The 14,343-nt window shown below is 44.8% G+C and overlaps 1 protein-coding gene across 1 annotated transcript in view; it reads right to left on the bottom strand.

The window, feature by feature from the left end:
- Positions 1-14,140, bottom strand: part of LOC131678983 (O-acyltransferase like protein) — a 40,311-nt gene extending 26,171 nt beyond the window's left edge. Inside the window, exon 1 of the mRNA XM_058959496.1 lies at positions 13,997-14,140. Within this exon, the coding sequence (XP_058815479.1) occupies positions 13,997-14,015 (19 nt within the window). The 5' untranslated portion in view covers positions 14,016-14,140. The remainder of the gene's footprint in view (positions 1-13,996) is intronic.
- Between the last annotated feature and the right edge of the window lie 203 nt (positions 14,141-14,343).

Raw genomic sequence — 14,343 nt, 5'->3', positions numbered from 1 at the left:
ATGTTCATTTTAGTGCTTTTTAAAACTTTTTGTTAATATATGTCAGTTCAAAGCTTATTTCCAAAAAACGCTCTGCACGCTAGTTCAGAATAGCTCAAAAGTGAGTAGCCTGCCACTTATTTTCATAAAAAAGTGCACATAGTCAAAAGGCGAGTTTTTCTCGTTTACTCAGTTTTGAGTTCTGGCTGAAAATGTCAAAATTTGAGTACTTTTCACTCAAAAACAGAATATGGGAAAACCATTCTGCATTTAAAATATAACTGCAGTGATTGATCACTACGTGTACTGCAATCTTATTTACCTGAACCTTCCGGTTCAAGGTGTTTTTTTTTTAAATTTCGGCTCGACGTCCGATTCCATGCACTTGGTTGAAGTATTTTTTCACCAAAAACGTGAAAACATCACGGTTACTCAAGAGATGAGTTAACTTTACTCAACTAAATTTTTTGACTGATAGGATTTAGGAATTTGCGTACTCGGAACTCAAATTTTGAGTAATTTTTAAAGTAGTTTTTTTGAGTTCGATAGTAAAATATTTAATTCATGATGCAGAAAGAAAGGTGGAAACATTTGTTTGTGGTTGAGTACTGTCATTATTTATTCGATAGCAAATAAAGGCAGTAAAATGGAAATGAAAACATATTTGTACCAAGCTTTGTTTGAGTTCTTTGATAATGAGGTCCCAACTGTCTTAACTTAACTACTTAACGTTCTTAACTTAACAAGCGAAAATTTAGTATTAAAATTTCGACAAATGCTTCCACCTCTATTGCTGCATAATTTGAACAGCTGCCCAGTAAATAAAACGGTATACGTACCATCTCGCAAAGTGGTAATAGATGGCGTAGTCTTCGATACGAGTTTGAATTGTGTAAGTTACCGGTCAGCCTTAGCCGCGAGCGCTACTGACAATCCCGGAAACAATAACTTCAAGGTCGGTACTCTTCATCTAATTTGACCTGACTGAATACCTTTTTACCTTTCTCATAATAAAACTTATGCAATCGGTCGGAATTTCGACTTTTTAACCGATGCCCGCAGAGCCGAATCTCTTATACCATTTCACTCAGTTTGGCGAGATCGGAAAAAGTCTCTGAGCGTGTATTTTTTTTACTTGGTGATAAAGCTTTTACGCCGACCCGGCACACGTTCAGTTGTTAGACCATACTACCGATTTCGTCCATCGTGTGCCAGAGTGAGGGACTCTGAACAGAGAAGATAACTCTGAACTTGATTCCTCTAAACTCCACTAAGAAGTCCGACATTTGCCTGATCCCCCGGATTCCATTTGAAATGACTACTTTGGGGGGAGGCGTGCTAATGCGCTTCACTTGATTCCAGGTCTAGCTGGTCGTGCTAGATTTCGCTTGTCTCGTAACCGCCATATCAGTCCTGCACGGCATGATATTCTACATGCCTTCCTCTCTACGTTGACCAGTTGGATGCCGTAGTCAATCTGGCGATTCCGGTTGGAGGGTGGCTTCCGGTTCACTGGTGCCCCAACGACCAGGATCTGTCACGTTCGGTGCTACTCGGCGTAGTTCCCGACAGTGGAGCTAGCCTACCTCGGCGGAGAGTTCCCCGACGAAAGAATGTCTCCTGCAACCGTTAACGGACACGTTGTTCATTCTTAGATGCAGTCCGGCAGAATGCCGAGGTCAGTCCAGCGATTCCCGGTGGAGGATTGCGTCCGGTTCATTGGCGCCCCGATGATTGAAGCCGGCGATTCGCTACGGACTATTCGGAATAGTCCCCGACGGTGGATCTTTCCTACTCCGACGAAAAGTTCCCTGGCAGTGGAAGATCTTCCGAAACCGATGCTACCCGGGCAGATGCCGAGGTCGGTCCTGCGATTCTGGGTGGAGGGCGACTTCCAGTTGACAGGCGCCCCGACGAGCATCTGCCGGAGCTACTTCCCGATCTATTCTACTAGTCCCCGGCGGTGGGCCTAGTCTACTCCGACGGAGAAATTTCCCGACGTTGAAATTTCTCTCGAAACCGTTATCTCGATGCTGGTCGGTTAGGTGCCGAGGTTAGTCTTGCGATTCCGGGGAGTCACGGTTCCGACAGCATAAGTCATTAAGTGACTTTACGCTTGTCTGGACATGCCGCAGACTCAGGTGATTCGCATTTAATGCCACAAGATCCTGACTCCTGCGTTGCAGAAGAAAAAGAGTTAAGTAGCCGGGAAACTCTAAGCTTGCTCATATGACCCTACTCCACGCTTTTCTCTAAACTTTCTTACTTCAAATCCTTACTCTTCCTTGAGTACTATGGCTCTTAATATTGAAAAATATTTCACACCTTATGTGTTTTTTATGCGGATTTTCAAAATCATGCAGTTTTTTTTTATGCGGATTTTCAAAGTTATGCGGTTTTATTTTATGCGGATTTTCAAAGTTATGCGGTTTTTTTATGCGGATTTTCAAAGTTATGCGGTTTTTTATGCGGATTTTCAAAGCGATGCGGTTTTTTATGCGGATTTTTTTATGCGGTACGTATCCCCCGCATAAAAAAAACTTCAGTGTATAAAACTTTTTTTATTTTTTGGCAATAAAACAATGTTTATGTATTTTATTTAAAACTTCCACTACTACTTTTGTTTAACTAAAACTGTGAAGTAATAAACGTGGATTTTGGTTAAAATGTCAGAAAATATTTTTTTCTGCTTAATTATGATTATAAGGGACAATATATCCATAAATAAATGGTACGATTAGCCTCACCCTGCGACGCGATTATGCTTTACGGATGTAGAATGTTCCACCAGAATTATGCTAAACTCCAAACTTAATTCGTTGTGAAAACTCATAATCACAGATACAAAACTAATTCCGTATTATTTATCTACTATACCTTAAATTATAAGATGATTATGGGAATAAATTACAGGTTGCACGATGTTTATGGCATTGACCTTGAACTTCTGGTAAGGGCACTATTTTGCATGTTCGTTCAACGCTTGAAAACGTTCTCCATAAACACAAAACGGTCAGGTTCGATGTCGATGCAGTGTCTAATCTCAGCGAGCCAATGTGGTAGAGATGAGGTAATAGTGTATGCATTCATGAAACGATTAAGCGAAGTAACGGAACCAGGTGTGGACCCCGCGTGGAGGAATGCAAATAATTCGTTGAGAATTGGCACCGACTGGCTGTCGGTCAGTGGTTATTTTGTGGTTTCACCAGCTGATGTAAACAAATCTTTGTTAGGAATCATTGGCTAATCAAAATCGATATCCATGCGCGCGTTCTTGAAAGGCAATTGTTGGAAATCAAAAGATAGTAAGAACATTTCACTTTCTTTAAATGAGCGATGAAGTGAAATGGTGCCTTCATCAAGCAAAAAACTTCGTCAGGTTTATTGCTCCCAGAACCCGAGAGTTTCAGCTTGGTGAGGTCTAGTAGTATTGAAGTTGGGAAATAGTCTTAAAAGTCAGACGTTATAACAATCATATTTTTTGAAAACGTAACTGCGAATGTGAGCCGTAAAATGTAACATTCCTATAATTTTCTAGTACATTATGAAGGACGATGGTTGTTGCCTGAAATTTAAGGAGTTTTGATGCAAACATAAAAGCAACCGAGTATTTAGCGGAGAGGAAGTAAACAAATGACTTCGATTTAAAGTTATGTTGTTTTATAGTAGATATATTCGAGTTCAACGCATATAGTAGATATATTCGAGTTCAACGCATGAATGATTATCAGTGTCAGTAGGAGCTTAGAACATCCTCTGCATTTGCATGTACATACAGACAATGAAGTCTGCTGGAACAGAATGATAAAGTAGTGCCAATATTTTACTTTGTTTCATTTTTATTTTACTGCCGTGGCAGAATATATGAATCGGTTGGTCTCGATGAAAATCACATTCAACTTCAGCACGCAAGCTCTTTTGATGAACTTGACTAGATAACTAATTTTTGCCAAAGGTCAGGCAGCTGGAATAAAAACTTGATTAGTGAAACATCTACTTATTAATCAGGACAGAACTATTATATCAACAATCAGTATTGCACTTAATTAATCACATGTTGACAGGGTAATAAGCTTATCCTTGTAGGGTTTTAATCATTTGATCCAGTAGCAATTACCAGTCTGATGATAGTTGTATGTCAATTGCGTGTTTCTAAATCATGATCATCACGTCTAATAATTGTTATGGAAATTCCTTAGATTTCAACTAGCTGCATAAATACAAGTAGGTATATTAATTTCAATATTCCTATTACATTGTAGGTAATAATAGGTAGGAGAAATTCGTTACAGTTTTCAATTCAATATTTGTTCGATTCACTGGAAGAAATGTTTCGGTCATTCATAAGTCACACGAGAAAGATGAAGAGCTGACTGGCAATTGTGGGCATGTTACGTCTTTGATTTGATTTATTCAAAGCGCAGGCCCATATAGCACCTACAAGCACGTGACTCGGTTGCTTGAAAAGATCACGAGTGCTATTTTTTCCAACGCCGTTTTAATTGGCCAATGAAAACGGCGCTTTATCAAACCGAACAATTTAATATTCGTTTGAAAGTTAGGCTTAAATTTTGAAGTTTTCCGCACAGAATAAAGTTCTTTTTATTGTACAGTGTTCGGGATCAGATGTCCGGTTGTAATGGGGCATGTTGTTCGTTTGCACCACGTAGTCGTGTATCACTCGCGCAAAGGCTATGTAAGAATATGACTTCTGACACAGGGATACCAGGTTTGCAGATATGTCTGCAAAAATGTAGATTTTTAATTTACACTGCAGCTTTTTTCAGACTGCAGATATTTTGTAAATATTTGAATTCTTTGTGATATAGATGACGAATTCTACGAAGTAGTATGTATAAATTGGGACACTAAAACAGTTTTCGAAGACGGAGTACAATTTTGGGTGACTTGCTATCTACTCGTTGTCTGGATAGTAGTTTCAATAGACTTCAACCCGCGTAGTTACCTCATCAGCTGCGATAGAGCGAAAATTTTCCACATACAAGAAAAAAATACGCAACAGATTACGCAATTCTTTCAGCAAAAGAATTCGTGAAAAGTTATAAGAACGAAAACGGTTTTGTTGAAATTATTGTAGGTGCAAGAACTCGAACTGGGACTATACGTCTCCTCGCTCTCCGCAACCGCTTTGCCCCTCCCCGCGAGTTCCAGGCCAAAAAAGCCTACTGGAGGTTGCACCAGTAACATTTTCCCCCGACTCGTCGCCAAATTGGAACCAGTCCTTCTCCGGATCAGAACTCACCGACGTCTGCAGCCAGGGGTAAGGATTGACAACATCGAATACCGTCTGCTCAAGAACCTGCCACCACCCGGAAAAGAGCCATGCTCCAGTGCTACACCACAATCTGGGAGGGCGGGCTCCTCCCGAATTCGAGGCAAACTGCCGTGGCGGTCCCGATACCCAAAAGGGTTCAGGGTATTCGCACGGTTAAAGACTTCCGGCCCATCAGTTCACTTCCCTGCATTGGTATAATTTCGAGCAAATGGATAATAGAAAATGAACCACCATACTCGAACAACGCCGGCTGCAGGACAGCCGAATTCCCAGCCATCGCTCTGGCCCTGTCTCAAAAGCCAGAAGAAATTGCAACCACGATATTCACGGATTTCCTCTCGGTAGCGGCCAGCCCCGATTCCTCTTCATCCAGGCAATCGAGATCTCTCCACACCCTCACCAACAAAGTGCCAGCCGCGGACAACATCCGGTATTCCGCAGAGGTCCTCAACAATAACTACATCGGTCACTAGCGAGTCTCGGGGACACCTGCAGAAAATTAAGAGATTCCTCGTCAAATGGGACGACCGAAAGGGCTTTTTTTTTTTTTTTTTTTTTTTACAATGGAGAAGACCTTTATGTCCTAGCCCAGTACACGTGCTAACGGTAGGGTCCAATCTACCACACGGGGTGCACTGGGGGCGTGTCGGACTCAAATGGTGACCAGCCATTAATACCGACTAAACTCCATTGGGCTCCGCCATCATTCCTCCCAGGAACTACCTCTCGGTATTACTTCTGGGGGGATGGCTGTACTGAATGTACTCATTCACTCTCACTCGCGCGATCATACATCCTGTATGAGGCTTACTTGGGTGCTCTCTCAATCACACTTTGATTCACTCTCAAACACTCCCACATGAGGCTGACTTTTGTGCTCACCTTTTACGTTCCATGCGAGGCTGACTTGTGTGCTCACCTTACTCATTCCTTGCTAGGCTTACTTTTGTGCTCGCCCTACCCATACATGTGAGGCTGACTTGGGTGCTCACCCTATCACCTGATTCACTCTCAATCGTGCCACTCTATTGTACCTTTGTCACTCCCTCTGGCATCCCATGTGGGACATTTTTCTTAGGCCCCACTTCTGACATACCATGCGAGGCTGACTTTTGTGCTCACCTTTTTCATTCCTTGCTAGGCTGACTTTTGTGCTAGCCTCTACCAACCTGTGAGGCTGACTTTTATGCTCACCCTTAACATGCAGTGTGAGACTGACTTGGATGCTCACCCTTTCACTCCTCTGCCACGCCATGAGGCATCGATAGCTTAGTTCCAACATACTACGCTACGACCCTCCCGTCTTGGCATGAGGCAGTCCACTTATACGCCTATACACTCACTCTTCCGTCTTGCTTCGGGGTGGCTGGGTTTACCCCTTACGCGGTTGCCATTCGCTGCGCCAACCTACCTCGGCATGAACAGACCATTCACTCTCTTATTTTGCGCTTGGCCTTTTTCGCTCCAACTAACCAATCACTAGTTAGCCGTGCCCGCCGTCTGTTGCTCGGTTCGCCAGATTACCTGTAGCCTACTGGCAATCTGGATGGTAGCAGCCGAGACTGCGTTCCACTTCTCCACCGTTTGACACATCCGCTGAATAAGGGTATCCGGGGTTGTGTCCCAGCCACAGACGTCAAGCATTGCTCTTCTTTCGACGTCGAACCGATGACATACGAACAGTATGTGTTCGGCAGTTTCGTCTACACCTGGGCAGTCCGGGCAGACTGGGACCTCCGCGTGTCCGAACCTGTGGAGGTACTGACGGAAACAGCCATGGCCTGACAGGAATTGTGTCAGGTGGAAGTGAACTTCCCCATGGGGTCTTCCCACCCAGCTCGATATGCTAGGTATCAGCCGGTGGGTCCACCTACCTTTCGAGGAGTTGTCCCACTCACGCTGCCATCTGGCGACCGAGGTCACCCTGGTGCGCTCGCGGGCTCCCCTATTTCCACGTAGCTCAAAGCACTCCTCATCTTCCCGAATGACCAGCCCGACTGGCATCATGCTCGCTATCACGCAGGATGCATCGTGTGATACCGTGCGGTAGGCAGATATCACTCTGAGGCACATCACGCGGTAGGTGCTCTCCAGTTTCTGTAGGTAACTGGTTACCCTCAGTGCTCTTGACCATGACGGGCCGCCGTACCTGAGGATAGATACGGCAACGCCTGCCAGTAACCTACGTCTACTGGCGCACACCTTTGAGCTGTTGGACATCATTCTCGATAGTGCCGCAACAGCAGTCGACGCTCTCTTGCACGTATAGTCGACATGGCTGCCGAAGGTCAGCTTGTCGTCTATAATGACTCCGAGAGACTTCAGACTTCGCTGTGAAGTGATCGCGACTTCTCCCACATGGATAACTGCATGTTGTGCCGACTTGCGGTTGTTGACGATAACTACCTCCGTCTTATGATGAGCGAGCTCCAGGCCTCTCGCGCTCATCCATTCCTCCACCGTGCTAATCGCGTGTTCTGCGGTTAGTTCTACCTCAGGAATTGACTCCCCGTAGACCTCCAAGGTTACGTCGTCGGCAAAGCCGACGATCTTGACCCCAGGAGGGAACTTCAGTCTCAGAACCCCGTCATACATGAGGTTCCATAGCACCGGGCCTAGGATCGAGCCCTGCGGGACTCCGGCGGTAATCGGAACCCTTTTCTGACCGGCATCGGTCTCGTATAGCAGTACGCGGTTTTGGAAGTAACTTTCCAGGATCCGGTACAGACCCACCGGTAGGCTAAGCCGGTGTAACGAGAGCGCGATGGCATCCCAGCTTGCGCTGTTGAATGCATTCTTCACGTCAAGTGTCACTAACGCACAGTATCGAATACCTCGCCTTTTTCGTTGGATCGCTATCTCGGCAGTATTTATCACTGAGTTGAGAGCGTCCACTGTGGACTTACCCTTCCGAAAGCCAAACTGGTTGCTTGACAGACCGTCCGTACCTTCCGTGTACGGGGTGAGCCTGTTGAGGATGATCCTCTCAAGCAGTTTGCCAGTCGTGTCTATCAGACAGATTGGTCTGTACGCCGATGGGTCGCCTGGCGGCTTCCCGGGCTTCGGCAACAGCACCAGTTTCTGCCTTTTCCATCTATCGGGGAAACGGCACTCGTCAAGGCATCTCTGCATAGCTAGCCTGAACATGTTCGGGTTCGCTATGATCGCTGCCTTGAGAGCGTTGTTCGGAACTCCATCCGGCCCTGGAGCTTTGTTCATTGCTAGGGATTTAGCCACTGCGAGTAGTTCTTCGTTCGTCACTGGAGCCACCATTTCGACCGTGCCCGCACTGTCTCGTAGTGCAGGTGGCCAGGGGCTTGTGGCTCGAGACGGGAAGAGTACTTCGATAATCGTTGCCAACCGGTCCGGAGACCGTTCTGGGGGTGAGGAGCCCCCTTTGGTCTTGGCCATCACAATCCGGTAGGCGTCACCCCACGGATTCGCGTTGGCACTCTCACACAGGTTGTCGAAACACGCTCTCTTGCTGCTTTTTATAGCCTTGTTAAGGGCTAATTTCGCAGCTCGAAACACTTCACGGCGGTTCTCTCTTGCATCCTCGGTGCGAGCTCTTTGCATCCTACGTCTAGCTCTGAGGCAGGCTGACCGTAGAGCTGCAATCTCGGCACTCCACCAGTATACCGGGCATCTGCCGTTTCTTGGCAGTGTTTTTCTCGGCATAGTGGCGTCGCACGCGCGTGATAGAACAGCTACCAGCGCATCCCCGCTTAGACTGTCGGTGTTGGCCTCCAGTCCCAGGGCCGCGGTGAAAGCTTCGCTGTCGAAGTGATTGGACTTCCATCCGCTTACCTGACAGGGATCTCCCGCCCTCGGATGCTGCACACCATAGTTGATCTTAAAGCGGATTGCTAAATGATCACTATGGGTGTAGCCTTCGTCTACCCTCCATTCCATGCCTGGAGCCAGACTCGGGCTGGCAAAGGTCAAATCAATCCACGCCTCCACTCCGTTTCTACGGAATGTACTAGCGGAGCCATCATTAGCTAGCACAGTATCGAGTTTCGCAAACGCTTCCATTAGCGCTTGACCCCTGCTATTTGTACAGCGGCTGCCCCACTCCACTGCCCAAGCGTTGAAGTCTCCCGCTATTACTACCGGTTTCCGGCCCACGAGGTCCGACGAGAGCCTGTCGATCATCTGGTAGAACTGTTCTATTGGCCACCTTGGTGGGGCGTAGCAGCTGCAATATAACACACCATTGATCTTGGCAATCGCCACACCCTCGGCGGAGGGGTGTATTACCTCTTGAACCGGAACGACCGAAAGGGCTGGAAGGAACAAAAAGCCCACTCTAGACTGCAGACCGGGCATACTAAAATTTCGCACGAGTGCAATATTCAACGTACCACCCTCCCCCTCTGTACCACATGCAGGACCCTAAACACAATGGAACATCTACTCTCTAACTGCTTGGAGCTCCAGGACCTTCGGATAGGGCACGACATCCCACCTTCAATTCGCAACGTACTATTCAACGATCCAGCAAGAGAGGAAATTGTCCTAAACTTCAAAAAGGATGCCGGACTCTTCGACAATATTTAAACCGACACCCACCATGTTCACTCCAAAAACGGACCTACACAACAATATATGGCATAAGAGCCGAACAACCTCCACTCCCGCACCGAAACAGCCATACCGGCCAGAATATCCGTACTCAATCCTCCAACCGTTGGCCTTCTGCCATTCTCGGATCTGGAGAGGTTTTCCGCCGCTCCAAACCACCGGATACCAACTGTTCCCCAGGGTATACCAGAAATTTCTCATATAACAATACTATGTAACTATATTCCTTTGTAATTATTTCCATCTTACGGGCGAATGACCATTATGGTTATAGTATTAAATACACAAACAAACAACTCGATTCACTGATGCAAATAACAGAAATTTTTGAGCAGCGCAAACAATCATTAAATAACTAAGAGTTTTCTATTTCACAGAATCTCTTTTTACCGTAAATTGCACTTGATACAAAATGAATCTTTATTTACAAAATATAAACCTATTGACAAAGTAATATCGCATATTTGAATAAAAATATTGAATAAACTTTATTAAAGTACGATTTTCTCCATTTACATTTTTCAGACTTATTAAAATTTTGTTGCAGATATGGCACAAAAGAACCTGGCACCCCTGTAATCTGACATGCGGACTAGAGCACTCTACACGCTCATTCAAAACTACTCAAAATTTGAGTTTCCACTACTCAATTTTTAAAACTGGGGCAAACTGTCAAAAAATGAGTATCGATTTGAGTAGAATTGACTGAACTTTTGAGTAACCATGAGATTATCAACTATTTGAGTGAAAAAAAAAACTTACTGGCGTACGAAGTGGAACAGCCCGCACAAAAAAAATGAAAATAGAACTCAAAACTGAGTAAGTGAGGAAAACTCAATTTTTGACCATGTGCACTTTTTATGGAATTGAGTGGCTGGTCACTCACTTTTGAGTTATTTTCAATGAGCGTGTAGGTAGAGTGCGGCCAAGACGCGTTTGACGTATCCAAACGAGCAGAAATCTGACGTATTTCTATTGTGAATACGTCAAGTTTCATGTTCGTTTGGATACGTCATGGCCTCTTGGCCACATTCTAACTAGAGTGCTCTAATGCGGACTAGTGTGTAGTGATCAATGGTGGGTAGCATTATTTTGACGAACATATATGTGGCAAAGCAGTAGATGGCGAGAGTAGCACAAGAATCAGCCTGGAGACGCGTGCAGCCGACGATAGATTCCCAGCACCGGATTTACCTGCGGCTCTGGAGGAAATTGAATGGTTGAGGAATAACGAAGCTGCTGGCAATGATTGAGTGTCCTATAAGCTGTTCAAACACGGAGGAGGGGCAGAGCCCTCCACAAAGTGATTTCAAAGATCTGGGAGAAGGAGATTCTATCGGAGCATTGAATGGAGGGAGTAATATGACTCATATATCCTAACTACCGAGCAATCACATTGCTGAATGCCGCCTATGCCGATGTTATCCCAAATTCTTTGTAGTAGTTTAAACTAATTATCACCGTTAGCGAGGGAGTTCGCAGGGAAATATTAACCTGTTTTACTGGTGCGCGCGCCACTACGGACCAAATATTCGCGCCCGCCAGGAATGTCGTGAGTATAACGTGCCCATGCTCACTCATCACCTGTGTATAGATTTCAAAGCCGCATATGATAAATCGATCGAGAGTTGCTATGGCATATAACGTACGAATACGGGTTTCTAGACAAACTGATACGATTGCTCCAAGCTTCGTTGTTGACATTGACATTGTGGCACGTCATTTTGAGACGATGGTGGAGACATGCGTCCGACTGAAAGTTGGATTAAAGCAGATTGGACTGGATAAAAATGCGTCGAAGACAAAATACAGTAAGAGGTTCGCAGGCAGAAACATTACGTCTTCCACCGAGTATATTGATTGATGGCGACGATATCGAGATGGTTGATGACTTCGTGTATTTTGGCCCCCTAGTGACCGCCGATAATTACATCAGTAGAAAAATTCAGAGACGTGTTATAGCAGGTAATCGTGCTTACTTTGTGCTTCAAAAATCGCTTCAGCCGATTGTCTTCTAGGGTCATAAAGTCGTTAATCCTTCACCAGGACTATGCTGGCGGAGGATTAACGCCTTCTTAGTGTTTTCAAACGGAAGGTGATGCGAACGATCTATGGTGGGGTGCAGATAGAAGACATAATGTGGAGACGGCGTATGGATCAAGAATTGTAACAGTTGCTTGTAGCCTACCGGTGAAATTGGTTACCACAATAGCTAAATACTGGTCGCAGTGGCTCGTCTTCTACAAAAAATGGTCATCGAAGCTAATCCAACAGATACAAGCAGTAGAGATGCGGAAGGAGCAAGGTGGATCGATAAAGTTGAAGGAGACTTGAGGGAGTCAGGAATCAGTAGCGACTGACTCAAATGGCACGTTCCCCATGTTGATCGGAGATTTGTGCCTTCTCGTAATTTGTCTTTTCATCATTTCCTTATGGGAAGGATTGGGGAAGTGGTAAAGTTGGGGATAAGGAAAATAACGACACAGAGTACATAGACAATACGGATGTATTCTTGACTTCCAAGGGAATAAAATACTCATTTCGATGAGCGGATATATCAACACCCCCGAGGGTATATTGAGATAATAGGACGACAACACCCCCGAAGAAATATTGTCATTCAAATACGGCTTAACCTATAGTTCTTTACCACACTGGGTTATGAACAATAGCATATCCTTGCGTTTCAGCTCTCTGTGCATAGGTCCATCCAAGTATGGAAAACCAAAAATCCGAATGCGTAATAATCGGATTCACAAAGGTCACACGAATAATACTCAGCACGCCGAATAGTAGCCATGTGATAATTGAGTTTACAATGTCCAGTCAGTGCCCAGACTAGAATACTGCAACTGGAATTGAAAAAATGCAGGAAATTCTTTGACATTTTCGAACTCACATCCTGTAGTAAAGTCTTTGTTTGAACGCAAGTTAGCAAGCTACGCCAATGGTTGACATGTTCGGATGCGGCCCAAGAGCGAATCTTGTGCTTCATCCAACTTATCGGAAGTGGCAAAACTGGTTCTGGACCAACGAAGTCAGTTACAGCACCCGTTCTAGCCAATTCGTCCGCCGATTCATTTCCAGTAATACCGTAATGACTGTGTACCCATAAAAGGTAGATAGCTTTTGAAATTCTATGTTCTTCGACTTAAGTTCGACATGCGATTACTAATTTCGATCTCGAATCTATCGAACTAAGTCCTTTCAGGGCAGCTTAACTGTCAGAGCAAAAAAAGATTCTTTTACCGTAAATTCTCTGTTGAAGTTCCGATTGTACGCCACACAGAATCGCGAAGATTTCTGCTTGGAATACGGTACAGTGTGTACCAAGCAAATGAGACTGGCTTAATCTCATTTCACGACAATAAACTCCAGCACCGGCACGGCCCTCCAACAAAGAAGCGTCAGTATAACAAACTACATATGCTTCACGTTGTCGCTCCATCCAGCTTGACAGCCATTCCTCGCGAGGAGAAATTATCACATTGAAAGTTTTAAAAGGAAAACTACGTGTGAGTATAAGGTCACTGGGAGCAAGTGTATATTCATCTCAAGTAACTATTTGGGGTCACAGTCTTCTGTGGCTAGTTGCACGATTTATTGGGTTACTGTTCCAGATCCCAGTAAACGTTAGACGGTATGCACAAGTAAGTGTTTCTTGTTTGAGAATGACATATAATGGTTTTATGTTCAAGAGTGTCTAGAGCAACAATAGGTGTTGTCAAGAACGCACCAGTCTTCGCCATCAAGACCATTCTCTGAAGATGGTTTAACTTTGATTAGATTGTCATAACTTCTCCCTTCTGCCACCAAACAAGGCACCCGTGAGCCAGTCTATCAATTGTTGTGTAGATCCACTGAATGTACTTGGGTTTGCGCCCCCAAGATTTGCCGAAAACCCGTCTACATTGGTCAAAGGCCATGCAAGCTTTCTTGATTCTGAAATCGATGTGAGCTGTCCAATTAAGTTTTGAGTCCAGAATTACCCCAACGTACTTAACTTGATCTGCGACAACAATTTCAGAGTCAAACAAAAAGTTCGGTACAGTTAAAATTGAGGTCATTTCCCGATAAACATACTACTGGTTCGTTCGTCAACATTTCCACTCTGTGCAATCGATGTGCAATTTTCACCTTCCATGGCATCCAACATCGACTGGCGTATGTTATTCCAACGAAATGCGAACGGTGCCAACACAATCGTGATCGTCTTTGTTTCTGCAGTTGATTATGATACTTCTTTTTGTAGGACTCTCTGACGTATTGATCTAATTGATATTCTGTAAACATAATCCGTCAACCGGCAGGAGAGTATTTCGAAATGGGGAACTTTACGCAGTGTTAATCCTACTTGAATTCCACTCGCGACTTACCGGAGATGGTTCGGTGCTGATCTGCAAAAGGAAAAATTAATTTTAATGAGTCGCAACGACTTGCCGTTTGCGTATTATACCTACCTGCCTACTAGATGATTTCACTCG

Source organism: Topomyia yanbarensis, chromosome 1 (genome assembly GCF_030247195.1).
Source record: "Topomyia yanbarensis strain Yona2022 chromosome 1, ASM3024719v1, whole genome shotgun sequence".
Classification (NCBI taxonomy): domain Eukaryota; kingdom Metazoa; phylum Arthropoda; class Insecta; order Diptera; family Culicidae; genus Topomyia; species Topomyia yanbarensis.
The sequence above is the reverse complement of the archived record's forward strand: the minus strand, read 5'-3'. Positions and strand labels throughout refer to the sequence as shown.